Source organism: Ranitomeya variabilis, chromosome 4, assembly GCF_051348905.1.
Source record: "Ranitomeya variabilis isolate aRanVar5 chromosome 4, aRanVar5.hap1, whole genome shotgun sequence".
Lineage (NCBI taxonomy): Eukaryota > Metazoa > Chordata > Amphibia > Anura > Dendrobatidae > Ranitomeya > Ranitomeya variabilis.
In genome coordinates this window covers 576,306,493-576,324,920 of record NC_135235.1, presented here as the reverse complement: position 1 = coordinate 576,324,920, position 18,428 = coordinate 576,306,493, and the positions used below count along the sequence as shown (strand labels likewise).

The 18,428-nt window shown below is 42.6% G+C and overlaps 1 protein-coding gene across 3 annotated transcripts in view; it reads left to right on the top strand.

The window, feature by feature from the left end:
- DIDO1 (death inducer-obliterator 1) overlaps nt 1-18,428 on the top strand; it is an 81,800-nt gene that overhangs the window by 40,711 nt on the left and 22,661 nt on the right. For all 3 annotated transcript variants that reach the window (XM_077252906.1, XM_077252907.1, XM_077252905.1), the window contains one exon: nt 6,689-6,911. In XM_077252906.1, the coding sequence (XP_077109021.1) occupies nt 6,689-6,911 (223 nt within the window). The remainder of the gene's footprint in view (nt 1-6,688; nt 6,912-18,428) is intronic.

Here is an 18,428-nt window from a genome sequence, read left to right as displayed (position 1 = left end):
AGCAAAACTGCAGTAATTTTGCTTCAATACGCAGGTAAAAACAGCGTATAAAAACATGCTTGATCTTCGTTTGGGGCATGTCTAATTATTAACTTTACCTGTTCTTAAAGCGGGCCTTTCACCAGTTTGAAAATGAAAATATGTTTTATTCAGCTCGTCACAAACTATTCCATGGTATGGCCAGATTAACATGCTCAAACTGGTAAAAAGTCTTCTTTAAGAACAGGTAGAGTTGAAGGGAATCTGTCAGCTGATAGATGCTGCCGAAACTGTGGGCAGCATATATCAGTCGCTGGCTGTACGATCACGGCCACATATGTTTGTCTCTGAAATGTTGCGGCGTTTCAGAGAAAAACATGCTTTTGATTGCAGCTGGAGATTGAGCCGCACTATTGACTGGTTGTACAGGCGGGTCACAGTATGGGCAGCATGCATCAACTGACACATTCCCTTTAAGAATTAGACATGCCCGACTCTAAGCAGAGCAAGTGAATCTGTTTTCTGTGAGTAATAAAAATGTGTTTTGAAGCCAAGTTACTGCAAGATGCATGTCGCTCCTAAAAAGTAGGCATCACATTCAAAATATTGAAAAGTAAGAATCCTTTCTTCACCAGGACCAGCTACGTTTCGGCTCTCTATGGAGCCTTTCTCAAGCAGTGACTGCTGTAGAAAGGCTTGTGGAGGGAGCTGAAGTGTATCCAGTGTTGGTGAATAAAGATTGTTACTTTTTCACTATTTTGGATGTACTGTGTACACTTTGCCAGCTTCCTTGGGGCAGATTTTCACCCATTTAGGCAGTTCTGCTGTTTTTCTGTGTTTTGATAGATAATGCCCTGCTGGATTCACTCCTAACTTTTTGGCTTAAAAAAAAAAACCTCAGAGAGATCTACCAGAAACACTTAATTTATGGTTGCAGCCTAATATTGCATGAGTTCCTTTCTGGCATCTGGGACTTTGTTCACTGATCTATTATATGTATGAACATTGTAGTTGTTGTCAATTAATGTGATCCCTGTGGAAAGCATTAAAATTTATGGACACTTGGAGGTCTCTCCTATCCAATCATTCTAAACAGAAGGTGATCTTTGGTTTAATGAATCTCCCCAATCGTTCAGGAGAAGACAGGAATGAATAATAATAATTATTATTATTATTATTATACATTTTTATAGCGCCATTTATTCCATGGCGCTTTACATGTGAAATACGGGCAAATATAGACAAATACATTAAACATGAGCAAAAAACAGGGCACGCGGGTACCTAAGGAGGGAGGACCCTGCCCGCGAGGGCTCACAGTCTGCAGTGCATGGGTGATGATACACTAGGAGAGGGTAGAGCTGGTTGTGCTGTGGTTCAGTAGGTTCAGGAACAGTGCAGGCTGTAGGCTTGTCGGAAGAGGTGAGTCTTCAGGTTCTTTTTGAAAGTTTCTATGGTAGGTGAGAGTCTGATGTGCTGGGGTAGAGAGTTCCAGAGTATGGGGGAAGCACGGGAGAAGTCTTGGATGCGGTTGTGGGAAGAGGAGATGAGAGGGTAGTAGAGGAGGAGGTCTTGAGAGGATCGGAGGTTGCGTGTTGGTAGGTACTGGGAGATCATGTCACAGATGTATGGAGGAGATAGGTTGTGAATGGCTTTGTAGGTCATTGTGAGGGTTTTGAACTGGAGTCTCTGGGCGATAGGAAGCCAGTGAAGGGCTTGGCATAGGGGAGAGGCTGGGGAATAGCGGGGTGACAGGTAGATTAGTCGGGCAGCAAAGTGTAGGATGGATTGGAGTGGTGCCAGAGTGCTAGAGGGGAGTCCAGAGAGTAGGAGGTTGCAGTAGTCGAGGCGGGAAATAAGGGCATGCACTAGTGTTTTTGCGGTGTCGCGGTCAAGGAATGCGCGGATCCGGGAAATGTTTTTGAGTTTGAGGCGGCAGGAGGAGGCAAGGGCTTGGATATGTGGCTTGAAAGAGAGGGCAGAGTCGAGGATCACCCTGAGGCATCGGGCGTGTGCGACTGGGGAAAGTGAGCAGCCATTGACATTGATGGATAGGTCTGGTGGAGGGGTAGAGTGAGATGGGGGAAAGATGATGAATTCTGTTTTGTCCATGTTCAGTTGTAGAAAGCGAGCAGAAAAGAAGGCTGAAATAGCAGACAGACAGTGCGGGATTTTGGTAAGTAAGGAGGTGAGGTCAGGTCCTGATAGGTAGATCTGCGTGTCGTCGGCATAGAGATGGTACTGCATACCGTGAGATTCTATGAGCTGTCCCAGACCGATGGTGTAGATGGAGAAGAGTAGGGGTCCTAGAACAGAGCCTTGAGGAACACCGACTGACAAGGGGCGAGGTGAGGAGGTGGTGTGGGGGAGGGAGACACTGAATGTCCGTTCTGTCAGATATGACGAGATCCAGGAAAGGGCCAAGTCTGTGATGCCAAGAGATGAGAGGATTTGTAGCAGAAGGGAGTGGTCCACAGTGTCAAAGGCAGAAGACAGGTCCAGGAGAAGGAGGACAGAGTAGTGTCGCTTGCTCATGGCAGTTAGTAGGTCATTGGTGACTTTAGTTAGGGCAGTTTCAGTTGAGTGATGGGAACGGAAGCCAGATTGTAACCGATCAAAGAGGGAGCAGAAGGAGAGGTGGGAGGACAGTTCAAGATGGACGTGTTGCTCCAGCAATTTGGAGGCATAAGGAAGAAGAGATATTGGGCGATAGCTAGACACAGAGGATGGGTCGAGAGAGGGCTTTTTGAGGATGGGTGTGATCTTGGCATGCTTGAAGGATGAGGGGAAGACACCTGTTGTGAGTGAGAGGTTGAAGAGGTGCGTAAGGGTACTGTCTCACAGTGGCACTTTTGTCGCTACGACGGTACGATCCGTGACGTTCCAGCGATATCCATACGATATCGCTGTGTCTGACACGCAGCAGCGATCAGGGACCCTGCTGAGAATCGTACGTCATAGCAGATCGTTTGGAACTTTCTTTCGTCGCTGGATCTCCCGCTGTCATCGTTGGATCGGTGTGTGTGACACCGATCCAACGATGCGTTCGCTTGTAACCAAGGTAAACATCGGGTTACTAAGCGCAGGGCCGCGCTTAGTAACCCGATGTTTACCCTGGTTACCATCGTAAAAGTAAAAACAAACAAACCGTACATACTCACATTCCGGTGTCCGTCAGGTCCCTTGCAGTCTGCTTCACGCTCTGACTGACTGCCGGCCGGAATGCAAGAGCAGAGCAGAGCACAGCGGTGACGTCACCGCTGTGATCTGCTTTCACTTTACGGTGGCACTCAGTCAGAGCGGGAAGCAGACTGCAAGGGACCTGGCGGACACCGGAATGTGAGTATGTACGTTTTTTTTTTTTTTTTTTTTTACTTTTACGATGGTAACCAGGGTAAACATCGGGTTACTAAGCGTGGCCCTGCCCTTAGTAACCCGATGTTTACCCTGGTTACCCGGGGCCTTCGGCATCGTTGGTCGCTGGAGAGCCGTCTGTGTGACAGCTCTCCAGCGACCACACAATGACTTTCCAACGATCACGGCCAGGTCGTATCGCTGGTCGTGATCGTTGGAAAGTTGCAGAGTGTGACAGTACCCTTAGGGTTGGGATGAAGACCATGGAAAGGTTAGGGATGAGGTGGGACGGGAGCGGGTCGAGCGTGCAGGTGGTGAGGTGTGATCTTGACAGGAGGGTGGAGAGCTGATCTTCTGTCATGGTGGAGAAGCTGGTTTTGGAGGAGCTGGGGTGAGCAGCTAAGAGGGGCATTGGGCGCTGTGGGCCAAAGCTTTCTCTGATCGTATCGATCTTCTGTTTAAAGAAAGAGGCGAAGTCTTCAGCAGAAATGAGTGGGGAGGGAGGGGGTGCAGGGGGATGGAGTAGAGAATTGAAAGTGTTGAAAAGCTGTTTAGGGTTGTGAGACAGGGAGGATATGAGAGATGAGAAGTAAGTTTGTTTTGCGGCAGTGAGCGCGGACTTGAAGCTGGCGAGGGACTGCTTGTATGCGGTGAAGTGGTCAGCAGAGCGGGATCGCTTCCATCTCCGCTCAGCGATCCTGGAAGCCCGTCTCAGTTCTTTAGTCAGGCTGGTCAGCCAAGGCTGCCTGTTGATTGTACGAGTTTTGCTATGCATGAGCGGGGCGGCCGAATTGAATGTTGCTGTTATTGTGGTGTTATAAAAAGCAGCAGCAGCATCTGTGTCATGAAGGGAGGCTATGTCGGTAAGAGGGAGAAGGGACTCAGAGAGTGATTGTAAGTTGAAATGTTTGAGATTTAATAATAATAATAATAATAATAATAATTTTATTTTTATAGTGCCAACATATTCCGCAGCGCTTTACAAATTATAGAGGGGACTTGTACAGACAATAGACATTACAGCATAACAGAAATCTCAGTTCAAAATAGATACCAGGAGGAATGAGGGCCCTGCTCGCAAGCTTACAAACTATGAGGAAAAGGGGAGTACGAGAGGTGGATGGTAACAATTGCTTTAGTTATTTGGACCAGCCATAGTGTAAGGCTCGGGTGTTCATGTAAAGCTGCATGAACCAGTTAACTGCCTAAGTATGTAACAGTACAGACAGAGTGCTATTAACTGCATAAAGTATATGAGAACATAATACGAGGAACCTGATTATGGGTTTTGTTTTGTTTTTTATGATGGGCCACACAGGGATCGTTAGGTTAAGTTATGAATAAGTACAGAGCAGTCTTTGATTAAGTAATCTGCAGATTGCAGTTCAATAGGTAATGATTTTTAGGCAAGAAGTAAAGCATTTAAAAGTGTCCATAGGCTTTTTGTTAATGGTTAGTAATGGCCTTATTTATTTATTTTATGTACACATGTACACAATTTTTACACTGGTAAAATTGTTGCTAGTGTTACTATACTTCGCTGTGAATAACTATAAAAAATGAAAATGTATAAAAACCGATTTTCATTTTCTTCTGGTATCTTGAATATCGAGTCCTGTAGCAAGTTAAGAGGCGGAGTCTGCATCTTTCCTGGCAGATAATGCCTCTATCAGCAGCCTGTGTATACTGCACACAGGAAGCTGCCAGTAGTGGTGTAGGCAGGGTTATATAGAGGAGGCTCAGTCTCTTCCCCTACATCATGCTGCTCTCACATAGGGTAGCAAAAACCAGGTGACATTCCCTTTAGATTAAAGCGTAACCGTCATTTAAATTTTTACTTCATAAGCCAATAGTACACATGTAAAAAAGCAACTTTGTAATATATCTTAGCAGAGAGATCTGCTTTTTTTTCTGCGAAAATTGATTATTTATCAAAATTCTCAGTTCTGGGGTACAATCTGTAGATTCAGTGAAGACACTCTCCCATTACTGAGACTGGGGAAGATAGAATCTCCCCAGTAGCAGCTCATCTATCTAGATAGGAGGGGCAGGAGGAGGAAGGAGCTCTCCCTCCATAGAATTGTATCAAGACAAAGAAGCAGATATGATATATATAACAAAGTTGCTTATTTTCATGTATACTACTGATTTATGAAAAAAAAATTAAAATGACGGTGATTCTTGAAGTTCTACAATGAGCTTCTGATGCCACATATTTTTGTAGTGAAAAAAAAAAAAAAGCATCTTACAACTCTAGCAAAGCGGATAGGATTTAGAGAAATCTCATGACCACTGTTTAGTTGTTTTTTTTACACTGCACAAACTGATATTAAGTGCAATTCTTAAAATTTCTGCAACACGTCAGTCTCTTCTACGGGTACTCAGTGTTTCATGTGCAGATTTCCCTCATAGACTTGCATTATATGCGAAAAGTCCACAGGTAAAAAAAAAAAAGTGCTGCGGATGCGCATCAAAGGCACATGTAATCCACACATGACTGTATCAGTGAAGTTTTGTCCCTGCCAAATATCAGGAAGTATGAGAAAGCAAGCAGCTTAATTTAATTCATGACATATCAGTCAAAACCCGCAGCATTTCAAACTCCACAAAAAACCCAATGAAGAAAACACAAGCAACCTTATTTTGCAAATGGGTGCTGAAAATAATCAAATACACAACATGAAAAATGTAACGTTTAAACAGTTTGTTCTCAGAAAATGACATGATTTAAGTGTGTGTGTGTTTTTTCTTAATTGGCTTTTTCCCCACATTTTTTTTTCTCCTCTCCTTCCCCTTCATATTACGATCTTTATTAAAAAAAAAAAAATAAATAAATAAAAATGTATTAGTTTTTCATTTTATACACTGGCCCTTTGGGTTATACTTTCTGTCCTTTCAGAAAGAGTTTACAGGTGTAGGCTTCTTGCAAATAGTATAACTGATTGATAACACCTCTATACAAAGCTGATAACACAGGATCCACAATAGTCGATGTCACAGCTCCTCTTCTCCCCTCTTTCAGTAGATGATAAAACAGTGGGGCAGAATCTGTTCATTGTGGCTAATGTGCATGTTGATTTCCAGAATAACTACTACAAGTAATACAGTAATAGTAGTAATACTACAAGTAATACAAAGGACCATTTTCTGGTGATACTTTTTCCTTTTAAAAGTGCACGCACACGCACTCACACTGTGGTGCAGCCAAAACCCACAGCTGTTCTCATAAGTGTAAAGCATCCCCCTAAAATGATTTGCTTTCTTTGCTCCTAATAAACTGTTAGTAGTTTTCTCTTTTTAAGACTAAATCTTGTTGCTGTTTCTGCAACTTAATATAATTTTGCTTGTTGGACAGACTTCACCAAACCTTCCGGTTGTACAGAAATCTGCAGTCCCTGAAAAGATGGATTCTGTAATGAAGAAAGTCCTAGTGATGATACCAAGAATGGAAGGAGAAACCAGCAGTGGGCTGAAAATGGAAAGTGGTGGCAACGCGCCTTCCTGGGAGAGTGACCATAATTACATTGCAGTAAAGCCAGAAAAGACTGCTGCCGTTTCGTCTACACTGTTTTACAAATGTATGTATCACATAGGAGTTCCCCCCCTCACACTGCCAACACACTGAACACGTATGCATCATCTTTATACATGGTTTCATACGGCCGGTAATCTAAACAGCACAATAATTAACATACCACAATCTTCCCCCATACTACTGTCCTATAAGCTATTGGTTTCAGATAGGGATAATCTAGGCAATAGAAATGAGGGTAAGTATTGAACTCATGATGGCTAAAAGTCAATGTAATTTATAAACCAGCTTGGGTAACTTACTGCTCTAAAGATGTTGTAGGGTTATTGAAAAGCATGCAAAACTGAGCAAAGGGTTAACCAACTTGGTTAAATAGTCTACTCTCCTCTATTCTTACTTACATCTTATTCCAATGACAATTAAACAAGAATGAGAAATTTCACTTTACCAGGCAGCGTAGGGTTAACATCCAAGTTGTCTTCCAAATGAAGTCAATAGGATTTGTGACATCCGTGACTATAAAAATACATATTTTACCTGTGCTAGCATCCGAAGAACCTAGCTGCCACATAGTTACTCCTGATGTACCACTAAACAGCGACTTGCTCGTTAGCTTCCCGAATCTCCGAGTTCTGTTTAGGCCTCATACAGACAGCCCTGATGTGGCTATATTGGTACCCATGTTATTGCGGGGACCCGAACAAACAGCACCATAATCTAACATGTGGATACATCATGGTTGCCTAATTGAGGTCTTACTCTTTTGAGGTTCGAATGCTTTGCACCCAAATTAGCGAAGCTTGTTTATTTAACCTCATGTGAACCATTTGTTTAATGCAACCTAATGCAAGCCAAACGAAGATCTCTTCAGTTTTCAGCAGACTACGGTACAGGTAAGTGATGACACTATTGTGACTGTTTTGGCAAAAAAAAATTAAAACAATTTATTGCACCTTCATGTGAAATCTTATTTTTACACACCGTTCTCTACCGTGATTAAGAAACAGTTTGTTGGCAATCTGCCTTACAGAAGACTTGCTCTGCTGTTCTGTATTTTTTTTGCAGCAGACAAACAAAAAATAAGCATTTTTCAATCTGTACAGGATCCACATTTTGACCCCAAACAGTAACAGCATGTGATGGCTCAGGCACAATAACTATGCACCCTCACTGTAAGATACCTTAGCTGGGCTGACCTAGTGGTATCTGAACTGTCTTTCAGGTGGTTTCCACTGGGAAATCATCTGAAAAAGCGCTACAAAAAAGGCAAAAATATGTACACACAATTAGTGATGAGTGAGCATGCTCGGATAAGCACGCTTGTGTCCTAATCTAGTATTTTCGGCATGTTCGAAAAAAATGCACGAGTTGCCTCTGCTGCGTGTCTTGCGGCTGTTAGACAGACGCAACATGTGCAGGGATTACCTGTTTGTTAGGCTGCTAAAAATACTTGATTAGGACATGAGTGTGCTCCGATAACACATTATCCGAGCACTCTCGCTCATCAGTACACACAATGTAAAAACAACCTGCTGTGTACATGTTTCGTCTTTTGTAACTTTTTAACTACTAAAAAGTTTCAAAAGCCATGAAATGGCTAAAAGACCTGACCATTTTTTGGTGCCTGATGCCATCTTATTTACTGAATAATAATAGAAAGACATTGGCGAAGTTGTCGCAAAAGACACTGAGACGTATCAAGGAAATCGCTTGTGGCGCTTTTCTGCAGTATCATTTTAATAACAAAAGTGATGGGGGGTACACAAGAGTCCAAAAGACGCCTTGTGTGCATACCTGCAGCATGTAACCGTTTCCATGTTGTGATGACCCCTTATGTGATAGAAATTTTTGAATAAGGTTGTTATAACCGAACTCACTATGGCACTATTTTTTTTTACCAATTTAACCCCAGAGGTATTTTCGGTTTTGCGTTTTCGTTTTTTGATCCCCTTCTTTTCGGAGCCATAACTTTGTTTATTTTTCCGTCAATATGGCCATGTGAGGGCCTGATTTTTTGCAGGACGAGTTGTACTTTTGAACTACACCATTGGTTTTAGCATGTCAGGTACTAGGAAATGGGGGGAAAAATTCCAAGTGCGGTGAAATTGCAAAAAAAAAAAAAAGTGCAATCCCACACTTGGTTTTTGTTAGCATTTAGTGAACCTAAAAAAAAAGGCAAATACTGACCTGCCATTATGATTCTCCTGGTCATTATGAGTTTATAGACACCAAACATGTCTAGGTTCTTTTTTTATCTAAGTGGTGAAATTTTTTTTCAAACTTTGGTAAAAAAAATGCACGCCATTTTCCGATACCCGTAGCGTCTCCATTTTTAGTGATCTGGGGTTGGGTTAGGGCTTATTTTTTGCGTGCCGAGCTGCCGTTTTTAATGATACCATTTTGGTGTATATACGATCTTTTGATCGCCCGTTATTGCATTTTAATGCAATGTCGCAGCAACCAAAAAAATGTAATTCTGGCGTGTTGTCTTTTTTTTTTTTTCTCGCTACGCCGCTTAGCGATCAGGTTAATCCTTTTGTTTTTATGCCAAATATGTCTGTTTGGGTTTTTTTTTTATTGTTTTATTTTGAATGGGGCGAAAGGGGGGTGCATTGAACTTACTATAGTTTTTTTTTCTTTTTAAGATTTTTAAACTTTTTTTTTTTTTTAACTTTTGGCATGCTTCAATAGCCTCCATGGGAGACTAGAAGCTGCCACAACCCATTCGGCTCTGCTACATAGAGGCGCGATGCTCAGATCTAGGGTTGAGCGACCTTTAGTTTTTTAGGGTCGAGTCGGGTTTTGTGAAACCCGACTGTCTTAAAAGTCGAGTCGAGTGAAATCGGCCGACCACCTTGAAAAGTCGGGTTTCGGCCGAAACACGAAACCCAATGAAGGAAATTATTATGAAATTTTTTTATTTATTTTTTTTTCTCTCTCTCCCTCTCTCCCCCTCTCTCCCCCTCTCTCCCCCTCTCTCCCCCTCTCTCCCCCTCTCTCCCCCTCTCTCCCCCTCTCTCCCCCCCTCTCCCCCCCTCTCCCCCCCTCTCCCCCCCTCTCCCCCCCTCTCCCCCCCTCTCCCCCCCTCTCCCCCCCTCTCCCCCCCTCTCCCCCCCTCTCCCCCCCTCTCCCCCCCTCTCTCCCCCTCTCTCCCCCTCCGTCCCAGCACAGAAAATTTCGTATTGCACATTCCAAATCCCTACTGCGCACAAGCGATAACATGACGATAGGCGTTCACTCCCCTAAGACCTATGTCATCACTCTGCCCACGCTCATTCATTGGCTGAAAAAATGGCGCTAAACGCGTCATACGAAACGCGACTTTGGCGCCAAGATCGCGTACTGCATGGCCGACCCCGCACAGGGATCGGATCGGGTTTCATGAGACGCCGACTTTGCCAAAAGTCGGCGACTTATGAAAATGAACGACCCGTTTCGCTCAACCCTACTCAGATCAACTCTATGTAGCTGAATTACTCACTTGCTATGAGCGCTGACCACTGGGTGCCACTCGCAGCAATCCAGCAGTGACAACCATAGAGGTCTCCAGGAGATTTCTAATTGTCATGCCAATGCACCCGTGATCACGTGACAGGGGTCACCTGTGGGCGGGTTTCCGATGGCCAGAAGCGCGTTAAATGCTGCTGTCGGTGTTTGACAGTGGCATTTAATGGGTTTATAGCAGCAGGGGGATCGGGATTCCACCCGTGGCTATTCCAGGCGCATGTCAGCTGTTCAAAACAGCTGACATGTACTGGGAAAGATGTGGGCTCACCACCGGCGTCAGACATTGGCATACTATTATGCCCGATGTCGGAAAGGGGTTAAAGGTTATGGGCACTTTTGACTTGGAAGTGATTATTCACTGCTTTTAATAAAATTGCACAAAGTTTTAGTCCTTTATCCTCACTCGCCTTTAGACCCCTTGCAGTTTGCAGCCTGATCAAAATGTTAGATTTTTCTCCTGAGACTGTCCATCCCAGTAATGTAGGCTGGATGTCAGGTCTGTGTATGTCCAGGGTACTGCTGTCTTTAGCTCATACATCACCACATGTGCACGTATTTGCTCTTTGTGTGCTTTCTTCCTTTCTGTAGTTATTTTTTTCCCCCTCCTTCTACCACCTTCCCTAACGCATGCTTTGTCCTCTGTCTACATTGTCCTGATTTGTGTGCAGTCCTCTACCTGCTGTCTCTGAGTCCTGGACAAGGAGGGTGAGATCAGAATGCTGTTAAGTGCAGCAACATTGACATTTATAACATTTAGGCTTTTTTTTTTTTTTTCACTTGCCGTGTTTTTTGCTGCCTGTTTTTGCTGGCCTTATTGCTGCAATTTTCACGGACTGCCCCAAAAATCTTCTCGGAACGTGTTTTTTCTGGTTTGGAATAGGTCCATCTCGTGTCTCGGCAGGCCTTCGAAGTGATAAACATGAAGTACATGGGGTGTCCTAGTAAAAATACGGCGTTCCGCAACTACGGACTTCATGGTGTACCGCAAAATCAACAAACTGGGCAAACTTCCGTTGTTTTTGCGGCCCCATTGATTTCAATGGGGGCGTGTCCAAAAGCCATGAAAATTATCGAGCAGGCTTGATATTTATTCACTGTGGAAATTACTGCGTATGGCGCTCGACAAATTTTTACGGCCCCATAAAAATTTATTGGGGCCACAAAAACGGCCCGCAAAAACACGGCAAATGTAAAAGACGCCTAATGCGGATGACTCGGTTACAGGACTTGCAGACACAGGCAGCAGCAAAATGGCAGAAATCTTGATAAAGACTATATCTTGAAAGTTACGTAAAAAGGATATCCATTACTTAAAAAAAAAAAAAAAAAGACATGCAGTTGGTAAGAGGCAAGTATCTGCCTGTTGTACCCGGTGTAGGTCATTGACTGCTCAGGCCAGAGATTCTGCTACTCCTTGTCAGCAGAGCAGCAGTTTCTCTTTCTGTTGACAGGGTGGGACTACTGCCGTCAGGGTGATTGACAAACTGCTTCCCCCAGTTAAACAACGTGAGTCCACTGTCTAATCGGCATGATACTAGTAATCCTGCCCTGTCAGCAGGAAGAGAAACCGCTGCTCTGTTAACAGGGAGCAGCAGAATCTCCGGCAGCAGGGGTCAATGACCAGAGCCCAGTACGACAGACAGGTAGTTGACTGTTCGCAACTACCGTACGTGCCTCTTTTTTTCTATAGCCCCGGATATCCTCTTTAACTTAGCTTCAGGAAGTTCATCAACGCTTAAGAAAAAATTAGTGCGAAGATGTGCATAACCATTAAACTATGGTGAATTTATGTAAATTACTACAAGAGCAGATGTGATGCTTCCCAGCCAGAAGAAACTTGTTGTGATTTGCAACATGAGTTTTCTCTGCACATGTACTAGTCTTATTTTTACATGAAGATGGGTGTAGTAATCTGGTATGGTATCCACAAGTATTTTCGGCTACAATTATTATTATTTTATTTTTTTGTTAAATCAAACCACTGTTTTGCGTCGCTCATTATACTTATTACCTTTCAGTTCCATTGTGGGCAGGCACATCTGCATGGGGGTATTGCATTTTTCTTTAATCTTTTTTTTGGGGGTTGGGGGGGGGATAAGGTGGCTCTCCACCAGAACTGGTGGAGATACTGGACGACCTGAGAATCTGGCTGTTTGTTCAATGACTGCGTTAGGAACAGATCAAGAGTGTATTTATGCTCTTTTCATGGCCACCATCGTTCCAACCAAAGCAGCAAAGTCTGGAGGAATACATGGTCTCCCCTTGCGTAATAATGAAGCCATCCTGTTCTGTGGATAAGTCGGAAGACATTGGAAGGTAACGGGTTGGTACACTTAAGTGTTTCTGAACATAGAGCACCGACGAGCAGTTATATTTCTGGGCTTGTCAGCTTGACCATATACCCTAAAGTCTCGAGTCTATTGCATATATGGAATGCAATAACATTAACCTATTTCCATTATCATTTGGGGAGTCCTAAAAAGGGTTCTATGAAATTACGAAAATGCAGGATATTACATCTTCAGCTTTGACATTGAAGGCGTTGCCAGCTTACTGGGGACTGTTACATGATTGCAAAAAGAAGCCTGTTATTGAAAGGTTTTCCTACTGGCCAACTGATGTCTTAAAGGAATCATGACTGTTAGAACAAAAAATACCTGCAGATACATACCCTGTTGTTTATCTGTGCGTGAAGCAACAGCAAGAAATGAAAGATAAACCTAAAACTTAAAAGCAACTGCTGCTTCCAGTCCACTGTGTGGCACAGGGCAGAGAACAGTCATCTCTCACTAGTGTGCTCGCTGTAATCACCTGCAGTTTGACAGCCTGCTGCTGTATGGTTGGGTGAAGGGGCAGTGACTGCAGCTCGTTCACTGTATAGTGAGCAATGACTGATACAGCCCCAGTGCCACCCCTATGACTGCAAGTGGAGGCTGCAATGAGAACATATCGTCATCTTTTCACTGTAGCTGCACTTCCCATTAGACAGCTGAACATGTTTAAAACACTCTTCACCTGCAGATTACAACCACGTCTACAGCTAAATAGCGTTTTTTTTAATAAGATTATAGGTTCAGTTTAATAACTCCTGCCCTAAAAATTGTGCTGAAAACATTCCCACAGTATAAAGCCCAACTTCCAAAACCTCTTCTCCTGGGGCATCACCAGGCTACCTTGATGTTTAGGCCTCGACAACTGTAAGTGCCTGAGCAAATTTGCCTCCTCAACCTGATGTATAATTAAAAAAAAATACATGAGCAAATTATGTTGATAAACTGGAGATTGCAACTAGAGAAAGTAATGGAGAAATGATCAGGGCTACAAAATCTGCCTCCCTTCCCTCAGGTGGTTATCATCATCATCTAGGGATGCCTCATTGGTGGGGCAAGTATCACAGAGAAAACTGGTACAGAGCATCGAAGAGGTGTTCCCAACACAGGCATTTTTGACAAATCCGAGAATCTCATAACTGTTAAAGTGCACTTATCTCCTATGAGACCTGCACATATGCCCTCATTCTATTTAGGTGGAGAATCAACAGAGAAGCCATGCTCGTGAAGCTCTGCTGGGCCGTTCCCCAAATAAGTGAATAGAGTTGTGTGGCTAGCATTCCATTTATCTGTGTACAATGGTGTCAGATGCAGATTTAGATGTTTTCCCACACAGAACATGTCTCATCTATTTGGTGATAAATGTTCAACGGGTCTTCTGATCACCGAAATTCCCTCTATGACAAGTCATCCCTGTGCCTTCTTTATGTAAATATTCAAGTTGGTGTGACGGACTTCCTCTGCCTCTTGCAGTTATTGACCCTCTGAGCGGATGCTCAGCTAAACATCCTTGCATTTCCTCACCATGGCTGTTCTCATAGAGCAGCATTGGAGTCCTGCACTGGATCAGTCCCCAGCAGTGTGTGTTTATATCTGTCCAAGACCTACACTACTCCAGCAACAAGTTGGTGTAGCTTTTGTGACTTTATGACACGAAGTGGTCAGTTTATATGCACAAAGCAGCCTGTTAGGCCAGTAACTGTAATGACTGAATGCAGGTATTAAAAGAAGTTGTTTAGCACTGCTGACCTCTGCGGATGGCTGTGCCCCTTTGGTGTATGACTTGAAGCCTAGATGTAGACTGGCATACAAATCAGTTGTCCATTTTTTAGTAGAGCAGTAGCGCTTGATCATCTTCATTTCTGCTATCTGACTTGACGTATACTTAGTACAGCCTTGTGAGAGCTAATATTACTTCATTTTAGTAGTCTGCTACCACTAATAACAAGGTATAGGCTAATATGCCATGTATGAATGTAGTTGCCGCCATATCATATAGTTGTGTTTTTTTCATGGTGTACGTAATGCTGAATTTACAGTACAACATGGTTTTTAAAAACCCACTCTACTTGAATCAGAAATAAACTGTATTGATGGCTTTCTACAGAATTTGTAACCTACAAACACATCTCTCCTAAGTAGAATTTTCATTGCAGTTCTTGCTCTTTGCAAGGCATGGAAATCGGATTTCATCCTAAAGTTGACAGCAAATCTAAACCAAGGAAAGTGTGGCGTGAAGACCCTTTTGAAAGCTGCCGACTACTCATGTGGAACATGGATTCTAAAACCGTAATCGTTCAGTAACGCAGAAGATTATAGGAGACCCTAAAGGGAATTTCTCTTGGCAGCATTCTTGTTTTTGTGCTGCACTGCACAGGAACTACTTCACAATCAACCTCTTATTTCCAAATAATGATAAAAAGCTTTGCTGCTACATTTACCATATGAGTATGACAACCATGGCAGCGAGCAGCTGGTGGTCGTCCTGTGAACATGTTCGTGGCCAAGTCGGAAGGATGTTTAGACAGTAGTATTTAGTTTATATCTAACCTTTTGTGGAGAAAAGTTAGTCGGAAAAGATGTCTCCACCTTACCACAGCATTGCTGATTACCTAAATGCCTGCTGTGGGGAAGTGCGTACTATGCTGTAAGTGTATAGCACATCATATCCTAAGTCCTTAAATAGTTTTTTTTTTTCTTTTCTTTATACATGCCTTTGCAATTAAGAAATAATGTATATGTACCCAATATGTAGGATTTATTCCTATATGCCTATGCATACTGACGATAGGAAAATTCTAATTTTATAGAGGACAGCTATAAAGCATTAATTTAGACCAATAGTGAAGAAGTTTGCGTATTGTGTGAGTGGGGCAACATTTTGGCATAACGTGCAATAGATTTTCTGCTGCATTTTTTCCTCGCATAGTGCATGAGATTTTTAGAAATCTCTTGCACGTGCTACAGAAAAAAATATCCTAAGTATACATTAAGGAGCTGTGGGTTTCGGTTTCATAATATGTTAATTTCATGCTGCAGTTAGTGCAAATTTCAGTCTTTGACATGCATAGGGTGAAATGCGTGGCTCCCCAGCACCTACTTCACCATGAAATCCACAGCGGGTAAATACCACTGCTGGAGGTCCGCAGTAAGTATGTTTCGTGGGAACGCCTTTTCCCATCAGCCGCTATGACATCTTGGTTCTCCACTGTAGCCATGCAGAGGAGGTTTAAGACATGGCTATCAGATGCCCTTGATGCAAATGTTTTATACTTTAGCTTATCAATATAGAGAAACACTGTCCTTTCAGAAAACGTTTAAAATTAGTAATATGCCAATGACTGATCTGTGGTAGTTTTAAGTATTGCTTCCGCAACCAATTTCTAAAGCATTCAGTCTTCAGTGTCTGAAGAGAGCAGTGCTTAGCTGAGAGCTGCATTTCTTCATTTTAGAGATTCCACAGATCAAAATATAAAATTTCCTTATGACACGTTTTGACATTTAATTATAAACAATTTAAATTGAAGTATTACTAAGGCTAGGATCATACCTATTCAATTAATAGCATGAAGACCAGGTGATATTTCTCCCTCTCCCAAATGTAGAGAGCTAAAGATGTGATCAGGTTCTACAGCAGGTTAACAGCTATTGCCAATTGAGACGTGGTTAATGAGAGCTAGATATATTTTACCACTTCCTAAAATAAAAGGTCCATAGTGCATTGTCAGGCACCCAAAATGCGCTTGAATACTTGAAATAACAATTTCATTATCCATGGCATCTTCAGTTAATATAGTAGCGGGAAACCACCTTGATAGAACAGCTTCACCTGTTCTATAATCCAGTTACTTTGGCATTTACAAAGATTTTCTTCTCTGGTATGTCAAGAAATTTAATGTCCAAACGTTAAAGTGCAAGCAAACCCTGAATGAGTGCCTTCTTGGCCCCTCCTAAGCTTTTAGAAACTACTCTTCACCCATCACAACTTACCACATTCCTGTACTGGGATGTTTTACTTAGTGAAAAGGATTTCAAATCAGCACTTGAATGGGTTTTCTCAGGACTTGAAATTGAGTGGAGCACAGACATGCATGCTTAGCATTGGCTTCATTCCCTGTTGGACTGTCAACAATGCAAATAATGGAGCAGAGGGCAACCTTTGCTCTATTCAAGGTTAGGCTCCACAGATCCCTGTTATTTGAAAAACTGGGTCCCTGCCTCAGGTATGTATCCTTTGGATTGGAGATAACTTGTTTTTTTTGGTGTCTAGTAGGGGCAATTTTTTGAGGCCCTATGACCTTTTGTATTTTTTAATTAACAATATGTTCAAATGTGACAGATTTGTTTCAGAAATGTCTGTGATAGAAAAGCTGTTAATTATTTTTTTTAGTGCATTAAAGGTGGGCATAAGTGAGTTCTATAATGTCGGTCATACTACTATAGGTATATAAAGCATGTGCTGTAGAAATGAGTGTTACTGAAAGATTAACTGCGTAATTGACATGGGATGTGTCCTTCCAACATATCTCTGAATTGCTGATCTGGTGACCCTTTAAGCCTCTGGTAAGATTAGAGGTGTAACAGCAGAGCTCTGAAGTGGATTGTAAAGCTCACAGAATGGGACAACTAAAGCACCGAAGACCTTCCAAAAGTGTGTCATCGGGAAGCCATGTCCAAAAAAAGACATTTGCGCCAAGTAACCACAGAAGCCTGCAATTGGAAAGACCTCAATCGAAGTGGTGTAGAGCACAGTTCGACTCGTGCTGTTCACTGAAAGCGTGTGCTCCGATACAGTCTGAAGGATGCAAGGACGTGGTCTAGAAGTACTGTTATAGAAAAGGGACTTTTTATGACTTTCTATTAGTTCTAAAATGACAGTTAAAAAACAAACAAAAAATGCATTGAGCTGTTCAGAAAGTTGGGGGAGGGGGGTTGTTATAACCAGCAATTTCTTAGTATGTCTGGACACTTTTGTGTTCAGTTGGATGCCGTCACTTTATTTGGAAGGTTAATACAAGCCAGGCCCAATGACTCAGATTCTCGCTAATGGCAGTATTGCCTTAAAGGATGCTAATCTTTAGAGCCATCTAGCAAAATCTATAGCAGTAATGTAGTGCAACTTAAGATTTTGAAGCGTAGTGTCAATGTTCACATAACTTCATGCAATTAACCATGAACGGATCAATAATTCTTTTCAATTAGTTTTTACCACTATTTAATTCCCATTTGATGCAATAGTTTCAACTCAAACCATGCACTGTGCTGTAACAGGGTGTGAAGTTGCCCAATAAGTGACACTATTTTTGGATTAACAGAACAGTGCTTGAATAGGGCAATTTGTTTCACATATACTTGACTAAAGGGATGCCTCAAGATCCTTAACTAGTTCCCCAAAAATCAAATCTATCAATAAGTTGGTGGATAACTTGCTAATAAGAGTCTGACCACTGGGCGTCCCAGCGATCTCAAGATTTGGCATTTGGAAACTTGAGAATGGGGCTCTGCAGCCCATCCTACATGGAGTGAAAGAACGCATGCTAAACCTTTAATTGTTTAAAGGACTATGGTACTGTCCTCCAGCAGTTCCATAGACAAAGAATGGAGCATCGGTCATGCATGCCTCCTTTCAAGGCAGGGCTACACAGGCCCATTTTTGGGTTTGTGGAGCCAAGATCTTGATGACTAGGGGCCCCAGAGGTCAGACCCTAAGTAATCACGGATACCCT